Source organism: Dasypus novemcinctus, chromosome 21, assembly GCF_030445035.2.
Source record: "Dasypus novemcinctus isolate mDasNov1 chromosome 21, mDasNov1.1.hap2, whole genome shotgun sequence".
NCBI classification, from domain to species: domain Eukaryota; kingdom Metazoa; phylum Chordata; class Mammalia; order Cingulata; family Dasypodidae; genus Dasypus; species Dasypus novemcinctus.
The window spans coordinates 45244854-45270926 of record NC_080693.1 but is presented as its reverse complement, the minus strand read 5'-3'; the positions used below and the strand labels follow the sequence as shown (position 1 = coordinate 45270926).

At 35.0% G+C, this 26073-nt stretch overlaps 1 protein-coding gene across 2 annotated transcripts in view; it reads left to right on the top strand.

The window, feature by feature from the left end:
- Positions 1-26073, top strand: part of MED13 (mediator complex subunit 13) — a 99819-nt gene that overhangs the window by 50892 nt on the left and 22854 nt on the right. For both annotated transcript variants that reach the window (XM_058283879.2, XM_058283878.2), the window contains exons 10-18: positions 3706-3919; positions 4887-4968; positions 6891-7012; positions 8871-8961; positions 9100-9314; positions 9566-9762; positions 11360-12276; positions 21472-21639; positions 25183-25406. In XM_058283879.2, coding sequence (XP_058139862.1) covers positions 3706-3919; positions 4887-4968; positions 6891-7012; positions 8871-8961; positions 9100-9314; positions 9566-9762; positions 11360-12276; positions 21472-21639; positions 25183-25406 — 2230 coding nt within the window. The remainder of the gene's footprint in view (positions 1-3705; positions 3920-4886; positions 4969-6890; positions 7013-8870; positions 8962-9099; positions 9315-9565; positions 9763-11359; positions 12277-21471; positions 21640-25182; positions 25407-26073) is intronic.

Sequence of the window (26073 nt, the reverse complement as noted above, 5' to 3'; positions counted from 1 at the left end):
CTTTTCTAATTTCTTAGAAATTAGTTGGAGGAGGGGGAAGTAAGGGGTAGAGCATGACATATCCCATGTACAGAATATATATACTTCTCTGGCAAGTGTTTTCAGCTTCTTTGTTCTAATTTCTAGCTTCTTTCTTAACTATAGCCTCTATTTCAGAATAGAGACTTAAGACCTTATAAGTTTTAAAGATAGCAAGAATTCTTCCAAGAAACATTAATTTTAGTAGAGTTTGTGATTACTTAAAATGGTCTGTTGTGATTCTGACAGAAACCTTTCTAAACCCTGAGCAAAGATGCTGATCAATAGCATTGGCTCTCCTGTGTTACGTTCAATGACATACCAGGTTTTCATTGTATGTATATAGTTATAGAATGCATTGTTTGATCTCTGCAAGGTACTTTCTAATTATGTTCTTTCATAAAAAGTTTATTATAAAATAAACTTGTTTTGATTTGACTGTACTCTTAATCTTTCAAGTAACAGTCTTCCACATTTGATTTATTTTAATGCAATATAGCTGTACTTTTGACAGCTAGTTTGACTCAGTTTAAGGATTGATATTTGAATGTTGGATATGGTTCTGGAAAAGGTACTATTAAAAAATAGGGTATCTTTGAGATGTATTTAATACATTTTTTTTTTTTTTTAACATTTCCTTCTCTAGTTTATATTCTATAATTGTTAATCCTGAAATAGTGTCATACCTTACCTAGAAGAATTTTTTATTGCATAAAAGCATACAAACATATGCTACCATTAGCCATGTTAAATTCTCTGCTAGCACATTTCAGGATATTATGTTATTATAATCATAATGAAAGGAAGGCAATGCAACTAATAATATAAAATTAATTTAAATTTGCTTTGGACTTTGCAAAGCTTCCTGTTCATGATTGTACTTAATCCTTTCCCAGTTTGTGCTGTGATTAGCTTTATATCTGATTGAATCGATCTCTGTAGTTAACTATTTGGCTATATGTGAAAGTACCTTTTAGGAAAAGAGAGGCATTGTTTTTAACCACAAAGCAATATGTATACTATATATTTGAATAGTGACTAAATGATAACTTGGATTTTTTATCTGGCATCTTTTAAAATTGCGATTTTTATTTTTTATCAGCTTTTAATATAGAAGGATGTATAATATAAATTTATATTTTTTATTTATTGTGATTGATACTCTTTATATTGTTGACTACATTTAAATTCTTTGCATATCCTAATGTCTATGAAAACCATTCAATAAAATAACAAAAACTCTATCTTTAGGCACTGCATTTGATTTACTCATTTTTATTCTTAATAGAGGGCCGTGTAGTAGGATTGATCCTTTCACTAATCTTCCTGCACACTAGTTTAGCAACTACCTATGTAAATAGTGTGGAAGGTTTTTTTTGCTTCTGCCATAGAGGACAAGTTAATATGAAAAACAGTTGTTTTATTCACCTCTACACAGAGTAGTAGTGTCTTTTTGGGTGGGGCTGGGAGGGATTATTTATACTTTTCTCCCATGATCAGTTATTTGAACATGCACACTTAAAATCTTTCCAGCCCTAACTCTGCCCCTATGTGACCTTAGCAAACCACAAGTTTCTACATAAATGCCATGTCAAAATTTAGAGAGAATACCCTCCATTTCCTATCTTAGGAAATTAGTTTAAATATTAAACAAGAAAGTACATGTCAAGCTAGATACAAACACTATTTTGAAAAGATTTCTGTTAGTGAATATCTGATAGACAAGTGTAAGTAAAGTTATTTAGGGTCTAATAAGGTGAAGTACAAGCTACTTTTAGAAATGTTCATTTACAGAACAGAACTAATCTAACAGTATTGGTTTTCCTTTTCATGGCTTCTATTTCACCCTTAGTTTATAGGGTTTAGAGTGCCTACTAGGGCCAGGCAGTGGTGGATAGATTCATGTGTCTTCCATATGCCAGGTATTGGTGTATAGATTTTAATAAGATGATATCCCTGTCCTCAAAGAATTTACAATCTGACAAATACTTCATTGCTCCCAAATCTTACCTCACTTTTTGTCTCAATACCCATGAGAGGTAAGCAGTGGCAGCAGTATTAATTTTTAACATGTGCAAATGATTTATTTCAAAGTATGAGGTGTATTTTAGGATTATTAATGAAAAAAATTCAATCCTGGAGGTCATTTATTCATTTGGCAAGTATTTACTGAGCACCAGTTATGTGCCAGGCACCGTTTCAGGCATTTGGGATAATTCTGTGAATAAAGACAAGATTCCTACTGTTGAGCACTTATATTGTAGTGGAAATGAAAGTCAACTGTAAATGTAATAGAGCAGCGTAAGGGATCAGTGCTGAGGCAGGTGGGCATGTTGCAATTTTGAATTAGGTAGTTAGGATAAGGTCTCATTAGAAAAGGGGACATTTAAACAAAGACTGAAGGAAGTTAGGGAGTTGCCATGAAGTTGTTTGGAGGAATGTTCTAAACAAGGAAACAAGCAGAAGTATGTGTGGCCTGTTTGAGGAAAATCAAAGAGGCACTTCCAAGTGGAGTGAGGGAGGGAGAGAGGAACAGAATAATAGAAGATGAAGGTGGAGAGGAAAAGAGGAGACAGATCATGTAAGGCCTTGAGACTGTTTTTTTTCCTCAGAATGAAATAAATGACCATTGGAGAGTTCTGAATATGATCTGACTAGAAACCTGGTTGCCACTGTTCTGGCAGAATGGGAACCCCAGTTTTACAAACAGAGAAAAGAATCTGGCAGTCTACAAGTGTCTTATACAAACCCAAAACTAATCATTTGGTATTCCCATTCACCAAGCTCCAAGGCCTTCAGAGATAAAAAATTCCTGATCCTTTTTAGCATTCTGTTGTGCAAATTAGCATGCTTCTTGTTGATTTCCCTCTCTCAGCCTTAGGTTTCAGCTTTCCTTTGGTCTAAGTCAGTTTCCACTAGTTCGTCTTTCCAACTTCACTGTTGTCTCCTCTCTTGCTCTGACCTACTTTGCCATTTTATTCATTATTTTGAGTAGAGAAAAACATGTTTAGTCAACTTGTTGGTTCAGTCGCCTTGTTGAACCAGAAGACTGATGATAAAAACTTTGATTTTCTAAAGTGATTAGGAAACAACTATGGAGTACTTCCACTAACACTTCACTTTGCTATTGTAAAACATCTCACCAAAATTAATCATAAGAACAAGCATAATAATGTTATTTTCATGACACACAACCAGACCTTTAATTTTTTTTTACTTAAAATATGTCCAATTACAACAGTAAGAAAAGAATAATCACTTTCATTGTATGAGTTTTAAAACTAATACTTGTAAGTATTCTTGGCTTACTGTACAGCTCATACTTTGAAAATCATTGTCCTGAAACAGTTTAGATTTAAAAGCTCCTTTCAGTGAATAGCTTTGGACAAGTTAATATGCTTGAGGATTTGAGAACAGAGTGGATTACCAGAGGAACATATTTGGTGCAAAGAACATATGGACAGGAGACTTGGATTTTAGTTTACTCTCTGTCTTGCCAAATGTGAGACTTCAATAAATCATATAACCTTTCCATGCCCCAGTTTCTTCATTTGTAAAATGAGGGGTTCAGGTTAGATAATCTCTAAATGATTCTTAAAATCTCATGATTCTTTAACATTTTGGAAATTTTTTTGCTTTTATGTAGAATAATTATAATTAATTTTCTAATTTTATTTTTTTATGCAGGTTAATGGTGCAATGTAAGAAACCTTTAAAAGTTTCTGATGAATTAGTGCAGCAATATCAAATTAAAAATCAGTATCTTTCAGCAATAGCATCTGATGCAGAACAAGAAACTAAAATTGATCCATATGCATTCGTTGAAGGAGATGAGGAATTCCTTTTTCCCGATAAGAAAGATAGACAAAATAGTGAGAGAGAAGCTGGAAAAAAACACAAGGTAAGAGAATCACAGTTCATCAGAGGATCACTGATGGTTTTGTATAGTACCAACCTTCTCTCTCTCTTTTTTTTTTAATAGAAAAGTTTCATCATTTTAACTTACAAAAACTCATCTTCTTAAAAAAAAAGAAGGGTAATTCAGGAGTATGATAAGAATTCAAGAGTTTGTAGTTTAAATTATAGGTGGTCTCTGTTAATAGAAAGATCTTTGCTGTTTTTCTAGATTGGAGAAAGTACATTGTCAGTTGAAATCAGAACATTTAGGTACACTAATTATTTTAATGGTAATTTAAAATATGCTAAGTGAATTACCAATTTTCAAAGATAAAATACACATTGCTGAGCTTATTAAAAAATATGGTATTTTTGAATATGTGATTGAAGAATGTATACTGCCCCTACAAGAAAAAAGTTATATTAGTGAAGTGTGAGACATGGAAATATTTTATTAAAATTTTAAAAATCAAATATTTGAGGATGTTATTCACAAGATAACTTTCCTAGATAAGAATTTTTCTTTAAATACAAAATATGAAAATTGAAAACTGTACAATTGTGCTATGAAAAAAACCCATTTCACAAATTTTACTTAGCCCCACTATGTGCCAGATATTTGAAGTTTTGTCCTTTTGTAAGTGTAAAAGCCGTAGTAGCTAGGAAGGTGGCATGTGGAGGAAAAGAACACAGGCTATGAAGTTTGGCAGATTTAGGTTGAAATTAGTGTGAGAATTAGCTCCCACTACATATAAGCTTCATTTCCTGGGGCAGGTTATCTACAGAGCCTCTATTTTGGGAGTAGTACCTACTTACCTCATAGGTTAGTTGTGAAAATTAGCGATCATGTATTTAAAACACCTAACAGAATGCTTAATGATTGGTAGATTTTGTATTGGATAATTTATATATTCACCCTAATATGTAACACTAATTTATATATTCACCCTAATATGTAACACTATTTGTAGGTAGAAGATGGGACATCTACTGTAACAGTGTTATCACATGAAGAAGATGCTATGTCATTATTTAATCCCTCTGTCAAGCAAGGTAAAACTTACTTCACTAATCAAAATGTTGCATTCCAGGATTGTTACTGTGAACTAATCTAATATTGTGTGATTCTTAAAGTTCCTTTTTGCAAAAACCATATGTTTCATATGTAAGGGATCTTGCCTGAAAACAATGTATTTATTGTTGATCTTTTACTGAGATAAGCAAATTCAGGTGATAAGAAATTTGTTTTGAATTGCTAGAACTTTCCTTCTTTACATTTAGATAAACATGTAAAGGTACTCAGCTGTAAAATGAAAAGTTTGGATTAGATCATCTCCTAGGGTTCTGCTCAGATCTAAAACCTGAATTTATAAATCTTACCTGTAATTTTGTTGTCCTTTTCTTCCCCTGCACACGTTAGGACAACTGTTGCTAAAGTCACTAATTCAGCAAATAATTTTTTGAGCACCTGTTATGTATAGACACTGTTCTAGGCACTGGAGATACGGTGCTCAAGATTCCACTTTGAATGTGTTTAAGTGTGCTCCTTGTGAATGGAGTAGAAAGACAGTATATTATTTCTTTTATGAAACCCTTTTAACTTTTCATGGAGTTAAAGGAAGCCATCTTTAGGTGCATGTGTTTTTGGAGGCAAAGTTTTATTTTAATATTTGGAATAAATAGACTCTGGGTGACCAAAAACAAGCATAAGAAAACAATCCAAATGAACATGAAGGGGATGGTCATTCATGAAATAAATTTTGTGGTTGATGGTTCCCTATAGCTTATTGAGTTAACAATTTGTGTTCTTTGGCCTATCTACAACCCCAAGATACAGGGAGTGTGTAATATCTTTATTGTACCCTTGTGTGATTTTTCAATACATGGACTATAGACCACATTCTGGATCATGTCTTGAGGTGGAGCTTGAGAATCTTGGTTTTAAATATGAATTCTGAATGATTTTTACATGCACTAAAATTTCACAGCTTTTCTAGTGAATCTTTAGAACTGATATGCAGAGCTACTGGAAAAGTGACTTTTTATCTTTTGAAACTGATAGCTTTTTCAAAGTTGACATTAAGAGGATGATTTGAAAAGTTATACACCAAACTGTAAATAGTGGTGTTTTTTTTGGTGTGTGAGAATATAAAGGAATTTTAACTTTTACTTACATTTTTTTTTAAAGCAATCATGTATTTTTTTTTCCTTAAACTTTTAATTTTGAAATAATTTAAAACTTACAGGAACACAAACCCATACAGAGAACTCTAATATCCCCTTCCCCTACCCCATACTCTGGTCCACCAATTTTAACATTTTGCTACATTTGTCCTATCTGTCTGACTGTCTACCTACCTACCTACCTTTGTACCTATTTAGGAATCATGGGTTTTTTTTTTCCAGTTTCAGGAAATAATTAAAAGGAAAATAAAAATCTAGAACTGAAATTAAACTTAACTAAGAGGTAATATTCATTGAGTACTTAAATGCCTGGCACTGAGGCAAAATGCTTTACCTATATTCTATCACATTCATTTCTTGGTAGGTGCCATTCCTGGGGCTCAGAAAGGTTAAGTAATTTTTCAAGGTCATATTAGTAGTAGTGGAATTGGGATTCAAAATAATAGTCTGTCTGACTCAAGAGTTCAAGCTCTTAATCGTTGTACTATGCTTTTTATTTCAGGAAGATTAAAAAAATAAAAATGGATGTATATTTAATTCTGTTGTCCTGATAGTGTTTATATTTTTATTTGACATTCATTTTCTTGTGAGAATACTTTAGCTCTTATAGATTACATGGTCTTTGGTGATTTTCCTGGGAAAGGTACCACCATACAAAAAATAAAAATAATTTCTTGTTACATAACCGCCTTATAAGGTTAAGGTTACATATCTAGTTTAAATACATAGAATGATGCTTATTTGGTCAGTTGTAGAGTTTTTGTTTTTGTTTTTCTGATTGATATATGTAGATGCTCCACGCCCTGCTAGTCATGCCCGTCCTCCATCAACCAGTTTGATTTATGACTCAGACCTGGCTGTCTCTTACACTGACCTCGATAATCTCTTCAATTCTGATGAAGATGAACTAACAGTGAGTATCCCCCTATGATTAGGATTATAATTTGTTTTCCTTGATTTTATGCAAGTTTTTATTTAAAAAAAAAATAAAAAAAATTTTTAAAAAGTGATCTGTGATTTAAATGCTAGTGTTTTAGACCTGAACAATAAGAAATACCTAGATATGTGCTATGTTTTATAATAAATCCCATTGTTTTTTTAATTCAAGTTTAAACTTCGAGGTATTTTCTTTTTGTTTTTATATGTGAAAGACACATGATTAAACTTAATTTGAGCTCTGCCTTATGTTCTTTTTCTGTATTCCCTTAAGAAGCAGAATTATTTTTCTGTTCTTTGGTCCTCTGGTTTGAAAAATGACCATTAAATTGGCTCATTTAGAGAATGAATAAATAAATATAATAATTCTGTGCCTTATCAATCTATTAAGGAATACCACTTTTAAATTTGGCATCACAGCCATATTATTATAAGACAGATTCATACTATAACAATGAAAGAGGAAGAAAAAGTAATATTTAATCTTTAACACCCATTTTCAGAGAAAGGTGAAGAGAAAAGAAATTAAAGCTTAAAATGAGATTCCCTAGAATGTCAAGTCTCTGGCAATTTAATGAATTGGGTGCTGCATTATCATAAAAGGGAATTCCTTTTTCATCTGCATAAAGGTAGCTTGGAAACTTCTATGGTACATATGGTTTTTCTTGTCCTATATAATACATGCTTTTAATCCTCTCTCAGCATATATACATATATATGTATATATGTTTGTGTATATATGTATATATGTAGTGTATATATGTACATATGTATATATACAGAGAGGGGACATTTTGTGACTTCATTTAAGTGATCAAGGCAGATAGAGCTATACAGACTTCTACTCTGTATCCCATAATATGGTATTTTGGGGGGCACTATTTACTAGGTTAATATCAATCCATGAATAGTTTGGTACATTTATACTTTTTCTCTGCTATCATTTGTGTATCAGCCTATGACCCCTCTACAGTAAAATGTTGTAATCAGAGCTCAGTCTACATATTTATTACAAAGTGGCCAACAAGGTGACAAGGAGCCAATGTTATCAGTTCTAAAAACATTGGTGACAGATCAAACATGTTAAAACTTGGTTTGTAAAACAATTTTTTTCTTTAGGGACCCTATTGTTGTGTCATATGAGATCTTTTCTGAGGTTTGTGCTTATTTTTACCTTTTGTAGTATTTTTGCAGGGTAAGGAGATTATTAAAACAAGGTAAAAGAGTAAACAAGAATTCAAAGGGGTATTTTATTATGTATAAGAAACTTTAATGTCCTCAACTTCAGGGGACAAATACTTTATAAGTATCTTTTACTAGGAAACAATTCTGATGTTAATTACAAACACTTCCTATTGCAGGTTTTTCTTAATTTTTATTTTAATAGATTTTTAACTTGTAGAATATTCTTGCTTCTATGTATTTTGAAAATATTGGTCATTTTCTTTGGAGAGACTTTTCCTTCTGTTTGGAGGTTGATCAAGTAAACATTCAGAGAAACTAATCTGTAGTCAGTGATTGCCTAAGATGTGATTTATGTCTTTAAACTGTATCTAGTATCTTCTTGGCTCTAGCACAAATTCAAAATGTTATTTTTGATGAATGGGCTTTAGTTTTATTCCTTCTTTTTCTTCCTTCCTTCCCTTTTTTTTTTTAAGGAGGTATCAGGGATTGAACCCAGGACCTCATACATGGGAGGCAGGCACTCAACCACTAAGCTACATCTGCACACTGGACTTTAATTTTAAGTTACATCTGAATGATTACTATTTTGAGATCACATTGCATGTAAAATTTCAGATAAATGTGTTATGTGTTTGTTTGTTTGTTAATAGCCTGGATCTAAAAAATTAGTGAATGGATCAGATGATAAATCCAGCTGCAAGGAATCAAAGACAGGAAGTCTGGACCCATTATCATGCATAAGTAAGCTTCCCAAATCTGTGCTCCAGATAAACTTAAAATTTTTAATCTCAGCAGTTCCTCTCCCCCACCTCCCCCCATTCAAAAACAAATCCAGCTTTTTTTCAGTTTTATGTTAAAATGTGTGTTTTTTAAATATAGGCACTGCAGATCTTCATAAGATGTATCCTACCCCACCGTCATTGGAACAACATATTATGGGATTTTCCCCAATGAATGTGAATAATAAAGAATATGGTAGCATGGATATAACACCAGGAGGAACTATTCTAGAAGGAAATAATTCCAGCATAGGCACACAGTTCAAAATTGAGGTTGATGAGGGATTCTGTAGCCCAAAACCTTCTGAAATTAAGGTAAAGTATTTTATTTTTCTAGAAAAATAAATCACCTCATTTATTTCCTTATAGAATTAGTTTGTTGCTGTCTTCATAAATCCTTTCATGGTTATTCCAGTTAACAATTTGAGCATTAAGAAATGTAAGAGAATAGAGAGAATTATATTGTAGTTTTATTTTCTGTTTAAAGGAGGGGGGAAAAAAGCCAATGTCAGCATTTTTGTTTCCTGAAAGATAAGATACTGAAAGCCATGGTCTTTATATTGTAGGATTTTTCTTATGTCTATAAGCCTGAAAACTGTCAAGTTCTAGTGGGATGTTCCATGTTTGCACCTCTAAAAACTCTACCAAGCCAATGTCTGCCCCCCATCAAATTGCCAGAAGAGTGTATGTATCGTCAGAGTTGGACTGTTGGAAAATTGGAGTTGCTTCCTTCAGGGTCTGCAATGCCATTCATCAAAGAGAGGTATGAATTATGTTATAGTATATGAATCCTTATACAGCTTTAATTTTTAAAGTTGTGGTCACATAAATATAACAGAATTTCCCATTCTTACCATTTAAAAGTATGTAATTTGATGGTATTTATTACATTCACAGTGTTGTGCAACTTTTACTACCATCTGTTAAAAAAACTTTTCGTCACGCCAAACAGAAACTTGGTACCCATTAAGAAATAAATCCCCCCTCCACCCCCTCAGGCCTTGGTAGCCTCTTATCTACTTTGTATGAGTTTGCTTATTCTACATATTTCATGTACATGAATACATGATGTTTTTGTATCTGGCTTATTTCACTCAGTATAATGTTTTCATAGTTCATTCATGTTGTAGCCTATATCAGTACTTCATCTCTTTTTACCACTGAATAATATTTCATTGTATGTATATATTACATTTTGTTTATCCATTCATTGGTTGATTGATGTTTGGGTTGTTTCCACCTTTGGCAATTGTAAATAACGCTGCTATGAACATTGGTAAATATCTCTCTGAGTCCCCGTTTTCATATTCTTTGGGGTATATACCTAGGAGTAGAATCACTGGATCATATGGTAATTCTCTGTGTAACTTTTTGAGGAGTCAACAGAGTGTATTCGCTGCAGGTGCACTATTTTACATTTCCACCAACAATTTATGAAGGTTCCTATTTCTCCACTTCCTCACCAACACTTGTTATTTTCCTTTTTTTTAACTATAGCCATCCTAGTGGGTAAGAAGTAGTCTGTCATTGTGGTTTTGATTTTCATTTCCCTAATGGCTAATGAAGTTGAGCTTCTTTTCATATGCATATTGGCCATTTGTTTATCTTCTTTGGAGACATGTCTATTCAAGCCATTGACCTATTTTTTTTTTAATTGGTTGTTTAGTTGTAGGAGAGGTTTTTTTCCCATTGAAGAAGTACATGGAATGTTGGAAAAAGTACTTGGTATACTGGCTTTTGAAAATTCTAAAAGTCATTTTCTAGTTAATAGATTATTATAATGGCAGTAGATGAGTGTGGATAAACTATTGGAAAACTTAAGACCTTATGCTCAGATTATTTGTCTTTAGAAGCATCTTTCCTTTTGGTTTAAAATTCTAAATTACTCTCTTTTGTATATTTAAAATATTTCACACACTTTTCACATTTTAACATCTAAGAAATTAGGATGTCATAATTGGTAGTCTTTTTAAATTGTTGTTATCCCTTTTTACATGTGAATGTCTGTGAAATGTATTTATTTATAATCAGTGGCATCATAGGATTGATGAAATATGAGTGTTCATAAATATAAGAAATTTATAGTCATGAAATGTGGATGTCTGGTGTGGATAAGTGTATACAGATTTTATTTATAATTTTGAACTAGTTGGTTGGTCCTCCGCTGTCAGCAATCACCTAAAATGGATATTTTAACTAGAAATAAGTCTTAATTATACTTGTAATTTTTGCACAAATTGTCCTGTCATAATCTTCAGTGTAGCTGAAAAATATTTGTGACATTTTTAGTTGTATTTCATATTACTAATGTGGTGTTCCTTTATGTACATGTTTGATTTTCTTTTACCCTGTGACATTAGTGATGGAAGTACTATGGATCAAGAGTATGGCCCTGCTTATACACCTCAGACTCATACTTCTTTTGGGATGCCTTCTAGTAGTGCACCTCCTAGTAACAGTGGAGCAGGAATTCTTCCTTCCCCCTCCACCCCTAGATTTCCAACTCCAAGGACTCCAAGGACTCCAAGGACTCCTCGTGGAGCTGGTGGACCTGCTAGTGCTCAAGGTTCAGTCAAATATGAAAATTCAGACTTGTATTCACCAGCTTCCACCCCATCTACATGCAGACCCCTAAATTCTGTTGAACCTGCAACTGTCCCTTCAATCCCTGAAGCACATAGTCTTTATGTGAACCTCATCCTTTCAGAATCAGTTATGAATTTGTTTAAAGACTGTAACTTTGACAGTTGCTGTATCTGCGTCTGCAACATGAATATCAAGGGTGCTGATGTTGGAGTTTACATTCCAGATCCAACACAGGAAGCACAGTATAGGTGTACCTGCGGCTTCAGTGCTGTCATGAACAGAAAATTTGGAAACAATTCAGGATTATTTCTTGAAGATGAACTAGATATCATAGGACGCAACACAGAATGTGGCAAAGAAACAGAAAAACGTTTTGAAGCTCTCAGGGCTACCTCTGCTGAACATGTTAACGGAGGACAAAAGGAATCTGAAAAATTACCTGATGAGTTGATATTATTGCTACAGGATCAGTGCACTAATTTATTTTCACCTTTTGGAGCAGCAGACCAAGATCCTTTTCCCAAAATTGGTGTTGTTAGCAATTGGGTACGTGTTGAAGAGCGGGACTGTTGCAGTGACTGCTACCTTGCTTTAGAACATGGGCGTCAGTTCATGGATAATATGTCAGGAGGAAAAGTTGATGAAGCACTTGTGAAAAGTTCATGCTTACACCCCTGGTCCAAAAGAAATGGTAAGTATGCCAGTGAAAGAATTTTTTTGTTTATTTTCCCTTAGTTATATGGCTTTTCTTTCATAGGAAAAAAAAGGAAATTTCCCATGTATAATAGAGACACTTAAACTTAGACTTAATACTCTTTTAAGGAAGACATTTTTAAAGGGGGTATTTCCTTGCAGTTTAATTTCACGGATCATAATACGGTTATTTTAAGTCTGTAATTACTGCTTTTGTAGGAGTATAAAGGACATTTTGCTTGTATTAGCAGAATATTGCTAGTCATCTGCTTTATTCAACATTCTTTCACTTATTAAATACTTATTGAGCACCTAGTATGTGCCAGGCACTGTTCTAGGTGCAGCATTGAACAAAGTGGACATTTCCTGCCCTCTTTTTGAGTTTATAATCTAGTGAAGTCAGACAATAACCAAAAAAAAAGTAATATGTAATATAGATAATAACAAGTGCTTTGAAAGAAAAACAAAGCAGATAAAGGAATGGAAAAGATAAGATTGTGCTATTTTAAATATAAGGTCAGAGAAGCATCTCTTAGGCAGCACCTGAGCAAAGACCTAGATAAAGTAGAAGTATGTGAACTGTGTGACTGAAGGAAGAGGGTTTAAAGCCATGCAAAGCCCGAAGACCCTGAGGGAATAGTGTGCTTAATATGTTTAAGGACTAGCAAAGGGGCTAGTATATTTAGAATGCATTGGATGATGGGGAAATTGGTAGCAGATGAAGTCTAATAGCTTTAAGTACCAAAATCATGTAGTCTTACAGACCACGTAAGGACTCTGTAGTTTATTCTCATTGTGATTGGAAGCTATTGAATGATTTCAAGCAGGGAAGTAACATGATCCTCTCGCTATACATGTATTTTTTAAATCACTCTGGTGATTCTGTGGTGAGGACAAGAATAGAAGCAGATAGACCAGTTAGGAGGCATTGCAATAGTCCAGATGAAATTTGATAGTAGCTTGGACAAGATTAGAAGCAATAAAATCTGCAGATTTGCTGATACAAATAAAATAAGAGGCATTAAGTTTATCTTGAGCAACTGGATGAGTGGTGGTGATAATTATAGAGGAGGGAAGCATTGGGGAGGAGGTTAAGTACACATTTTGAGATAAGAGTTTTAAATTCAGAGGGATAGTTGGGGTTGGAGTTTTGTTTTTTAAATTTTGCATGCATTATCAGTATTAAAAGTCACAGAGCTGGATTAATTATCCTAGAGAATAACTGTAGATAGAGAAAAGGAGGGAGTTAACATTCAGAGATGGGACTAAGGTAGTTTATTTGATGATACTCCACTATTCAATTCTACCAAGTTTTCTGCATCTGTACCCCTAAACTATGACCTTCCCTTCCTGAACAGGAAAGTGAAAAATTTCCTCCTGTTGGTTTTATCACTGTGAATGGAGGAGGTGGGTTGTTGGAGAGTTAATTAACTAGAATAGCGGTCTTCCCTAGACTAGCAGCTTCAAACATTACCTGGAAACTTGTTAAAAATGCAATTTTTCATCCCCTATCTCAGACCTTCTGAATCAAACTCTAGGGATAGGACTCAGCTTTGCCACTTACTATGATCTTGGACAAGTTAATGTCTTGGCTTCTTCATCTTTAATAATGAAGTGAAAATACTATTTGCCTTGTGTAGGCCTGAAGCAATCTAATGAGTTAATCCATATTGGATGGTGCTTTGCACATAGAAAGTATTGAATTAATATAAGCTGCTATCATTATGACTGTTATTAAAATTATCAAGTAGATATTTTTCTTTGAGGCACAGCCAACCTACACTTTGATAACTTTAAGTTATTAAACTTTGATTAACTTTCCTAAATTTTGGTTTTAAACTAACATATACAGAAAGTTAGCTTCTTTCAAAATAAAATTTGTGATAAGAAAATCTGTTATTCTGGTGGTATGTGCTATATAGAAACTTTTTTTTTTTTAAAGGATGTACCTGGGATTGAACCCAGGACCTTGTACATGGGAAGCAGGCACTCAACCACTGAGCTACATCCACTCCCCAGTGAGAGTTGGTTTTTTCATGTTTTTGTTTTTGTTTTTTAGCAGTTATCAGGATCTAACCTGAGACCTCGTACATGGGAAGCAGGTGCTCAACCACTTGAGCTACATCTGCTCCCCTTGTGTAGTAACTTTTGTTTGGTCCTTGTGTCATTTGTTATTTTTGGACACATATAAAACAATGTGCTTGTTATTCTGGGCGATTTGAAGATGTTTAAATTTCTGAAATGCAAGGTCAAAAGATGTAAAAATAACTTTAGCCCATCAACAGAAAAATGGATAATTATGATATAGTATATTTGAAATATAAGTTCTGAAAAGGAATAAAACTTAATATATAACAAACTGGCAAATCTTAGTAATGACAAATCTTATAATAGTATTGTGGAAAGGAGGAAGGCAAAAGTTCCAAAAGATTATATATTGTAAGATAATCTTTTTATAAAGTTCTGAAAAGCCAAGACATTAACTTGTCCAAGATCATAGTAAGTGGCAAAGCTGAGTCCCATCCCTAGAGGAGCATATAAAATTCAGGATAGTAGTTAATTCTTGAATGCTGAGGGATAGGATAGGGAGATGCACTTAAGAGAGTGTTTCTGGTAACATTCTAGTTGGGCAGTGAGCTCACATATATTCATTGTATTTTTATTAAAGGAAAAAAATGCAAAATAAAACAAGGGTGCAATGCATGGGCCAGTCCTTTTGTTCCTGATAGGGTATCATGATTCATCTAATGCATTATACTCATGGAACAAATTAAAAAGAAAAAAAGTATGAATAACTGCCATCAGTGTTTTGTTTAGTTTTTTAAATCAAGAATATAGGTGATAGGTAAGAATAGACCGTGGAGTTAGACTGTTTGGATTTGAACCCTGGCTCCATCACAATTAAAGTAACTATGACCTTGGGCAAGTTACTTAACTTCTCTCTGCCTCAATTTCTTTTTTTTTTTTTTTTAATTTCTCTCCCCTTCCCCTTCCAATCCTTCGCCCCTCCCCCCCCCCCGTTGTTTGCTCTCTGTGTCCATTTGCTGTGTATGTTCTTTTATGACCACTTTCTATCTTTATCAGCGGCACCGGGAATCTGTGTTTTTTTGTTTTCGTTGCATCATCTTGCTGTGTCAGCTCTCCGTGTGTGTGGCGCCTATCCTGGGCAGGCTGCACTTTCTTTCGCGCTGGGCAGCTCTCCTTATGGGGCGCACTTCTTGTGCGTGGGGCTCCCCTAGGCAGGGGATACCCCTGCGTGGCACGGCACTCCTTGCGCGCATCAGCACTGCACATGGGCCAAGGAGGCCCAGGGTTTAAACCGCGGATCTCCCATGTGGTAGGCGGATGCCCTATCCATTGGGCCAAGTCTACTTCCCTCAGTTTCTTAAAATAGAGTCAATAAATATATTTGCCTTGCCTCATAGGATATTAAGAGGATCAAGTGAGTTAATAGATAAAAAAACAGAGCAGTATCTGACAGATCGCAAAACTCAAATGGTAACTGTTAAAATAGTAAATAATAGCAGCAGCCAATACTATTAGTGGTACTTTTATATAATAGTATTAACCTTTTTTAATTGTCTTTTAAGAGCCAACTTATAATAATAAATTATAAATATATATAATATATATAATAAATTATTATAAATAATAAAAGACCCAAATATTGGGTCTTATGTGATGTATAATTTTTGTGTAAGTTAACATTGGTGTAAACAGAAAACTCTACAGCCATAAAGATGATGTAAGAAGTTCATCTTAAGAGAGATAGAAGTATCTTTAAATTTCAGTTACCATATTGAATATAAAAATAATTAATGCTATAAAACCTAAATGTGCAAAATTGGAATATTTTGATTAAATTATAGCAGTGGCAAACTCATTATTAGGGCTTTTGCCCTGATTATTTCCTCTGCCTTGGACACTCTTCCCCCAGATATTTACATTGGGTAATAACTCTTGCCATCTTTAAATTTTTGTCAGAGGTCTTCTTAGTGAGGCCTGATCTGACTGACCATCTTATAAAAAATTGCAAATTCCTCTTTATGTTTCCATATCCTGCTTTTTTTGGCTTTTTTCCATTGGGTTTGCTTAATACCATCTAACGTGCTATATAACTGACTGATTATTATCTCTTACCTCATTAAAATGCAAGTCCTGTGTATGGGCAAGAGTGTTTGTGTAGTTTGCAGATATAGCCCAAGCACTAGAACAGTGCCTGGTGTATAGTAGAAGTTCAAGATGTTGGGATATTTGTTTGAAATAATTTAAATGTGTAAAGTTTAGTTTGTATATTTTAATGGCAACATTATTTTTTAATAAAAAACTCTTTGAATATAAAATAAGAGAAAGAATCTAGACAATACAAAAAAGGAAAACTATAAATTACCCATGTTTCTGCCCATTCCTACCATCACATCACCTCATGAACACTTTCTTTAACAGCTTTACTGAGATTGAATTCACATACTATACAATTCATCCATTTAAAATATACAATGGAATGTTTATTAGGCTGGTGCAAAAGGAATTGTGGCTTCATCGTGAATTTTAAATCATTATCAGGAAACAGATTTGGCTCAGCAGATAGAACGTCTGCCTACCACATGGGAGGACCAGGGTTCAAACCCAGGGCTTCCTGACCTGTGTGGTGAGCTGGCCCACGGACAGTGCTGATGTGCGTAAGGAGTGCCATGCCATGCAGGGGTGTCCCCCGCATAGGGGAGCCCCACATGCAAGGAGTACACCCCATAAGGAGAGCCACCCCACGCAAAAAAAGTTCAACCTGCCCAGGTGTGGCGCCGCACACATGGAGAGCTGACACAGCAAGATGACACAACAAAAAGAGACACAGTCTCCGGTTTGAAACAGAAAGCTCCCGAGTCTGGCCAGCCGTCAATAAACCATTTTTCCTTCTCAAAATAAAAAAAAAAAAAAAAAAGAGAGACACAGATTCTGGGTGCCGCTGACGAGAATAAAAGCGGACACAGAAGAACGCACAGCAAATGGACACAGGCAGACAGCTGAGAGGGGGAGCAGAGAGAAATAAATAAATAAATCTTTTTTTAAAAAATCATCATAACTAGGCTCAAACACATCTTTGTTAATCAGAATAGGAACCATTTCAATCAACACTTTTTGCCAATAAGAAATAAATTTATTACTGTAGTGTAAAAATCCATGCTTTGGGATTTGATGAACTCTTAAAAAGCATTTTCTGCATCCTGCTGGTTGTGGAAGCATTTTCCCTGCAAAAAGTTGTCGAGATGCTTAAAGAAGTGGTAGCTGGTTGGCAAGAGGTCAGGTGAATGTGGAGGATGAGACAAAACTTTGTAGCCTGATTCGTTCAATTTTTGAAGCATTGGTTGTGCAACATGCGTTCAGGCATGGTCATGGAGAAGAGTTGGGCCCTTTCTGTTGACCAATGCTGGCTGCAGGCTTTGCAGTTTTTGGTGCATCTCATCAATTTGCTAAGCATACTTTTCAGATGTGATGGTTTCCCTAGGATTCAGAAAGCTATAGTAGATCAGACTGGTAGCAGACCACCAAACAGTAACCATGACCTTTCTTTGGTGCAAGTTTGGCTTTGGGAAGTGCATTTGAGCATCTTCTTAGTTCATCCACTGAGATGGTCATTGCCAGTTGTCATATAAAATCCACTTTTTGTCACACGTCACAGTCCAATTGAGAAATGGTTCATTGTTGTTGTTTAGAATAAGAAAAGATGACAATTCAAAACAACGATTTTTTAAAAATTTTTGTTCTGCTTATGAGGCACCCACTTATCGAGCTTTTTCACCTTTCCAATTTGCTTCAAATGCTGAACATCCATAGAATGGTTGATGTTGAATTCTTAAGCAACTTCTCGTGTAGTTTAAGAGCATCAGCTTCAGTGATTGCTCTAAGTTGATCATTGTCAACTTCTGATGGCCAGCTACTACACTCCTCATCGTCAAGGTTCTCTTCTCCTTTGCAAAACTTCTTGAACCAACACTGCACTGTGCATTTGTTAGCAGTTCCTAGGCCAAATGCATTGTTGATGTTGCATTTTGTCTCCACTGCTTTACAACCCATTTAGAACACAAATAAGAAAATTGCTTAAATTTGCTTTTGTCTAACATCATTTCCATAGTTTAAAATAAATAAAAAGAGCAAGTAGTAAGTCATTAGCAAAAAAGCATAAAGCAAGAAATGCATGGTAAAATGATGTATAATATAACCATATTTATTTAAGAATGTATGCCACTCTCAAATGGCAAATTTCAACAATGCAAAACTGCTGTTACTTTTGCACCAACTTAAATAGTATATTCACAGAGTTGTGTAGCCATCACCTCAGTCAATTTTAGAATATTTTCATCACCCCAAAAATGAAACCCATTCGTAGTCACTCCCCATTTCCTGCCAACCACCCTCTCCCCTTCCCTGTCAGCTTCCTGCAACCACTCATCTACTTTTTATCTCTCTAGATTTGCCTGTTTTGGACATTTCATGTAAATAAATCATAAAATATATGGTCTTTTGTGAGTTGGTTTGTTTTGTTTTTTTTTTTGAGAAAGTATCAAGTATTGAACCCTGGACTTTGTAAATGAGAAGCCGGAGCTCAATCACTGAACTACAACCACTCCCCATGGGTTTGGTTTTTTTTTTTTCATATAGGGTGATTTCAAGGTTCATCTATGTCGTGGCATGTATCAGTACTTCATTCCTCTATGAGTACTGAATAAAATTCAGTTGTATATATTTGCTCATTTTAGCCATTTATCTGTTGGTGGACATTTGGTTTGTTTCCACATTTTAGCTATTGTGAATATTAATGTGATGAACATTAGTGTTCAGGCTTTTATATAGACATACATTTTCATTTTTTGGGGGTTGACTTGCTGGGTCATATGGTAACTCTTTCCCCTTTTGAGAAACGGCCAGACTGTTTTCCAAAAGCATGTGCACCATTTTACAGTCCCTCCAGCAGTGTGTGAGGGTTCCAGTTTCTCCACATCCTCAACAATACTTCTCATTATATATGTCTTTTTATTTTATTTTATTTTATTTTTTCTTCCCCTCCCCTGCCCTGCTTTTTTTGTTTTTTTTTTTCCCAGTGTCCATTTACTGTGTGATCTTCTGTATCTATTTCTATTTTTGTCTTCTCTTCTCATCTTTCTTCTCTAAGATTCACTGGGATTCAATCCTGGGGACCTCTGATGTGGAGAGAGGTTCCTTGTCATTTGCACTCTGCTGCGTTCACCTTGACTCTCCCCTCTGTCTCTCTTTTGTTACATAGTCATCTTGCTGCATGACTTACTTGCACGGGCACTCGGCTCACCACTCAGGCACTTGGCTCACCGCACGGGTACTCAACTTTCTACACAGGCACTGACTCTCCACACAGGCACGCTTTCTCTTCGTTTTTCACCAGGAGGCCCCAGCGGTCAAACCTGGGTCCTCCCATATGGTAGGCGGAGGCCCTATCACATGAGCCACATCCACTTCCCTATAAATGTCTTTTTGATTATATCTGTTCTAGTGGGTGTGAAGTACTATCTATTGTGGTTTTGATTTGTGTTTTCCTGATAGCTAATGATATTTAATGATAACTTTCCAGGTACTTATTGGCCATTTGTATATCTACTTTGGAGAAATGTCTTCAGGTCTGTTGCCCATTTTCAATAGGGTTTTTTGTCTTTTTATTATTGAATTTTAAAAGTTCTTTATATATTCTGGATACACACCCTTATCAGATATATGGTCTGCTAATACTTTTTTTTTAAGATCTCATTTTATGTAGATGTTTGTTTTTCTTCCTTAGCACTTGTTACAATACATAATTATATCCTGTTTCATCACATCAGTCTTCCCCTACAAAATTTAAAGGTCCCTGAAACATGAATTGGAATTTATTTACCACTGTATTCCTGGCAGCTAGCATAATTGCTAGCCCATACTAAGTCCTCAATGGATATATATTTTTTTAAAGAATGAAAGATTGTATCAATGAGAATCACTCTGAATTAAAATCAAAATATGAATTCCTGAACCCCACCTAAGTCAGAATTTCTGGGGGATAGGACTCTGCATATGTGTTTTGAGAATGCTTCCTGTATGATTATGATAAACAGCCTTTTATTAGCTAATGACTTAATTTTTCTAGACTTTATGTGTAGATTCATATAAAAATAGTTTAGTTTATGTGAAAAGTACATCCCATAGATAGTTTTATAATCTCTCTTTCATCTACCAGTTTTTTAGTGGTTAGTCCAAGTCTAGTATTTCCATTGTCACTTTTAATGACTACATGGTCCATTGTGAATGTAATAGTTTATTTAAGCATAGTAGTTACTAAGCAGTGTATTTGAAATTAAATTACTTCCTAGTTCTCTACACTATTTCGATACTGGGAATTAGAGTTAGAAATGATCATTTAGGCAAAGATACTCCTGAATTAAAGTTGAATGATTTAATGTAACATTATGGTCAAACAGGTTTAATGGTAGAACTTAACCATACTGGAGGACAGATTTATTATATCAGTATTATTTAGTGATTCTTTAGCCATTTGATATTTTAAAAGTATCCTTCTTACCCATTCTGATAATTGGTCAGAAATGCAAGTCATAATTTGATTATCCATAATAATTTAATTATTTTGTAAATCTAGATGTATAGAATGTCTTTGGATAACAATATTTTTAGCAGTTTGAGTAAGTTTTTCTGTTACTGTACAAGTTCTATATTTCACAGTTGCTACAGTCCACCATTTTCCCCAAATTAAACTTTATCATTATAACCTAGGCTTATTTACCTGATTATTTCACCGTAAAGGTGATAACTAAGCAACATGATTTATAACTCATTTCACTGTAAGGCAGAAATCTTTCTGGTAAAATACGTAAAAGTATCACAAGTAACCAAAATAAATGAAACAAGAAAAAAATTTTTTAGTCAGCTAATAAATGACTTTTTATGGAGAAGAGTTGCAGTGAATTTTTTATTGTGTGTCTTCTTGGTTGTAATTATATAGAAAATCATTTCTATAGATCTTTTGATATAAAACTTAATAATACAGTTACCTCCATAAGCAGATGCTTACTCCTTTTGAAAAAGAGCTGGATTTCCCTATGTATATTTTTTATTATCTTAAAATTTTAACTTTGTGTTGGCAAAGTAATTCTTACTCACTTTTTTTAAAAAATAGCTGTAGATGTGAGTATGCAGTGCTCACAGGATATACTTCGAATGCTCCTGTCTCTTCAGCCGGTTCTTCAGGATGCTATTCAGAAAAAAAGAACAGTAAGGCCTTGGGGCGTTCAGGGTCCTCTCACATGGCAACAATTTCATAAAATGGCTGGCCGAGGCTCTTATGGTAAGTAACTTAAAGTAATGTGAAATGACTGACTTTATTTCAGTCTATACTAGAATAAGGCTTACTGACAGGCTGCTCATTTCATGAGGCTATGTGCCTTGCCTATAGTGTTTGGACATTTCTAAAGCCATCCGGAGCACCTTTTTTGAGGCCTTGTTTACTGTGGCAGTTAGTGAGATCTGCCTGAGACATGCATAAGTATAACCTCTGAAATGACCTCCTGACTCACTTTGAAATCTCTTAGCTATAAAAACTCATTTGTATATAATGTTTTGCCCTTTTGGTCAGGGTCTTTTTCCATGTGCAATACTGGTTAGCATTTAGTAGTAATCCCCAGGATTACTCATCCCCAGGAGCCATGTCCCACATGGCATTGAGGGGAGGGGGAGTAATGAGTTCATTTGCTGAATTTGGTTTAGGAAGAGGCCACATTTTAGGAACAAGATGGGTTTCATGAGGTAACACTTAGGCATTAAGCTAAGTTTCACTTTTACTAGAATAAGGTTTATAAATACAAGCATTAATGCTGAAGCCTTGGCATTGGTCTGTTTTCTTTTATTGGGCACTGCCTATATATACTTTTTTTTTTTTAGAGCCAATCCATTTTATTGAGGAATTTCTAGAGGGTTGAGGAAGGGGTGAGGACGAGGTCCAACATCAGCAAACTGGCAGGGACCTCCTGATCTCCCAACTGCAGAAAGCTTTATATATATATATATATATATATATATATACACACTCTCTTAAAATTTTTGCTCCTCTATTTGAGGAAGCAGGAGTCCCCAGGATGGGAGTTTAATATTTTGTTTGTTACTGTGTGCATCTCCAACCACTGAGAAAACACCCTTTGACAACATAAACACATTCGTTTTCCATAGCAGCATGCCCCAAGTGCACCCCTCCCCACACATCCTCTTACCACCAGCTCTCTACACCAGTGACAGTCACCTGCCATGGATCCCACAAGAACCCTCCCACCATTGTATTCTCAACCACAGTCCTTGTCTCCCCAGAGTTCACCTAATCACACATTCCCCTATTTCTTCATCCAGCCCTACCCAGTTCTATGAATTAGCCATCCCACCCACCCCCATTCCCATTCATACTCCAGCACCATCAACCCCACTCATATTGTTGCACCACCCTCACCCCCATCCACTCCCAAACTGCCACCATCCATCCTATCGTAGATTCTGTTCAGATTGATCATTGGCTTACCACTCTCTACTCCCTTTCTATCTCCTAGTAGCCTATCTTCTAGACTCTACCTCTGAGTCTACTCAGTATCCTTAGTTCCTATCAGCAAGATCATGTAATATTTGTCCTTTAGCGACTGGCTTACTTCACTCAACATAAGGTCTTCCAGGTTCATCCATGTTGTCATATGTGTCAATAATTACTCCTTCTTACAGCTGAGTAATATTCCATGGTATGTATATACCACATTTTGTTTATCCATTCATCCATTGATGGACACTTGGGTTACTTCCAACTTTCGGCAGTTGTAAATAATGCCACTTGAACATTGATGTGCATATATTTATTCTTGTCCCTGCTTTCATTTCTTCTGGGTATATTCCTAATAGTAGGATTGCCAGATCATGTGACAATTCTATACTTAGTTTCCTGAGGAACCGCCAAACTGTCTTCCACAGTGGTAAACTTTTATTCTTTTAAAATTAAAGATAGTAGCATTTTATATATACATACACTATTTTGCACTTTGAACCATTTTTTTCAATAATGCTCAATACCATTTGGTTAAAACATTTGTTGTTGGTTTTTGTTTTTTGTTTTTTTAATATTGCCAAATTACTCTTAAAATACCAATTTAAACTCTTACCAATAGAGTACCTCTTTCTTCAAATCCTTGCCAATGGGTGATGGGTAGGTGGGTGAAAAAATGGTATTTAATTCTAGTTTGAGTAAAAGAGTAGTACAACTGTTAGGAGTAGACTTCCTGGATTCACATCATAGCTCTGCCACTTCTTATGTAAAAAGAAACATGATCTGTAACCTCTCCATTCCTGTTTTCTCATCTCTAAATAAAATAGTATCTGCCTTATGGTTTTTGTGAGGATTAAGTGAGTTAATGTAAAGAGCTTTGAGCAGTACTTAGCACTTAGTAATATAATTGTTTGATATTATTATTAGTTTAAGTTGCTTTCTGTTGTGACATACAGCATGTTTTTATGTGTAAAAGATTTTTGTCAATTTTCATGTTTTTTTACCCTTTTTTTTTTAGGTTTTTGGTCATTTTATGAATTTATAGGTCATTTATGTTGTGGGAATTAATCATTTGTCATATGCATTGCAAATATTTTTCCAGTTTCTTGTTATTCTTTTGACTGTTTATAATATATTTTTCATGCTGCAATTTAAAATTTATATAGTCACATTAATTTTTTTTTTTTTAAGTACCGGGGCCAGGGATTGAACCCAGGACCACATGTGTGGGGAGCTAGCGCTCAACCACTGAACCACATCAACTCCCCTGAGTTGATTTTTTTGTTTGCTTGTTTGATTTTTTTGTTTTTAGGAGACACTGGGGAACTGAACCCTGCACCACTCATGTGGGAAGCAGGCACTTAACTGCTCGAACCACTTCCAATCCCCAATACATTCTTTTTTTCTCTAATTTGCTTGTTTTGCTCAATGTTTTTGCTCATTGTTTTGCTCTTTGTGTTGTTTCTTTAGGAGGCCGGGAACAGTACCTAGGACCTCCCATGTGGGAGGCAGACACTCAACTGATTGAGCCACATCTACTCCCCCAATAAAATTTTTTTTAAAGATTAATTTTATTTATTTCTCTCTCCTCCCCCCGCCCCCAATTGTCTGCTCTCTGTGTCCATTCGCTGTGTCTTTTTCTGTGTCTCCTTGTATTCTTGTCAGCGGCATGGGAATCTGTGTCTCTTTTTGTTTTGTCATCTTGCTGCATCAGCTCTCTGTGTATGCGGTGCCACTCCTGGGCAGGCTGGACTTTCTTTCACGCTGGGTGGCTCTCCTCACAGGGTGCGCTCCTTGCACATGGGGCTCCCCTACACGGGGATCCCCTGTGTGGCACGGCACTCCTTGAGCGCATCAGCACTATGCGTGGGCCAGCTCCGCACAGGTCAAAGAGGTCCTGGGTTTAAACCGCAGATCTCCCATGTGGTAGGTGGACACTCTATCCATTGAGCCAAGTCCGCATCCCCCAATAAAATTTTTAATGCATAAGTATTTTATGTTATATTTAGGAAGGCTTTTCCCAGTCCCTATTTATTAAAACCCCCTCCCGTGTATTATTGTACTTATATGTCTTTTCATGTAAATTAATTTTTTTACATTTAAATTAAAGTATAAGTCAAATATGTTTTATGAAGACCATTTAGGAAATTCCTAACTTTGGGAAAGTCTCAGTGATTGGCATTAGGTATTTTTTGTCTTTAATCAAATATTTTTGCTAATAATGACTTTAGTAACCTTTTGACTTTTGACATTTAAATAAAAAGGGGACATGTTCTGCTTTTAAGTATTTTATTTAAATATGTCTTTCTTATTTAGGAACTGATGAATCCCCAGAACCACTGCCAATCCCCACGTTTTTGTTGGGTTATGATTATGATTTTCTGGTGCTTTCTCCATTTGCTCTCCCTTATTGGGAGAGACTTATGTTGGAACCCTATGGATCTCAAAGAGATATAGCCTATGTGGTACTTTGTCCAGAGAATGAAGCCTTGTTAAATGGAGCCAAAAGCTTTTTTAGAGATCTTACTGCAATATATGAGGTAGGTTAAAAAAAAAAAGGTGGCATTATATATAAAATACACCAGGCAGGTTTGTTCAGTTGATTGGGGAAGAGTGATAACCATGTTAGATATTTAGCTCTCTTACTAGCCAGTTACAGTCTTTGCATTTTGACCTGGATCCACCGTTAAATGTTTGGTCCATGGGTCAAGTGGAAATAGCCATATTGGGGGGAAAAAATGAAGGCATATATCCCACTTATGGTTAACCCTCTTTTCTGAAACAAAGGGTAGCATTGTTTATGACCAGGAGAAAAATTAAACATTTATAAAAATTCTAGTCCTGATTGATTAAGACCTCAGGCAATGATACTAGGCCTTACTTTCCTCATAGTAAAATGAAACTGTGCTAGATCTTGCTAGTTCCATTTCAGTTCCGAAATTCTTGACTGTTCTTTTATAATTACCATGTTGTATCTGTCATTGAGACCAGTGATTATAATTTATAGGTAGTATGGGATATAAAGTTTTATTTCATTAGATCTTTCTTTTCCCATGAATGTTTGGGATTCCAATTTCTTTTACATTTTGACTTGTTAGTCTGCACTGGTTTAACTCCTTATAAAATTTCCACTTTTATTTACATGGTATCTATAACATGTTTTGTATAAGTAAAGTTTTCCCAAAGAATGTTACATGAAACACTAGT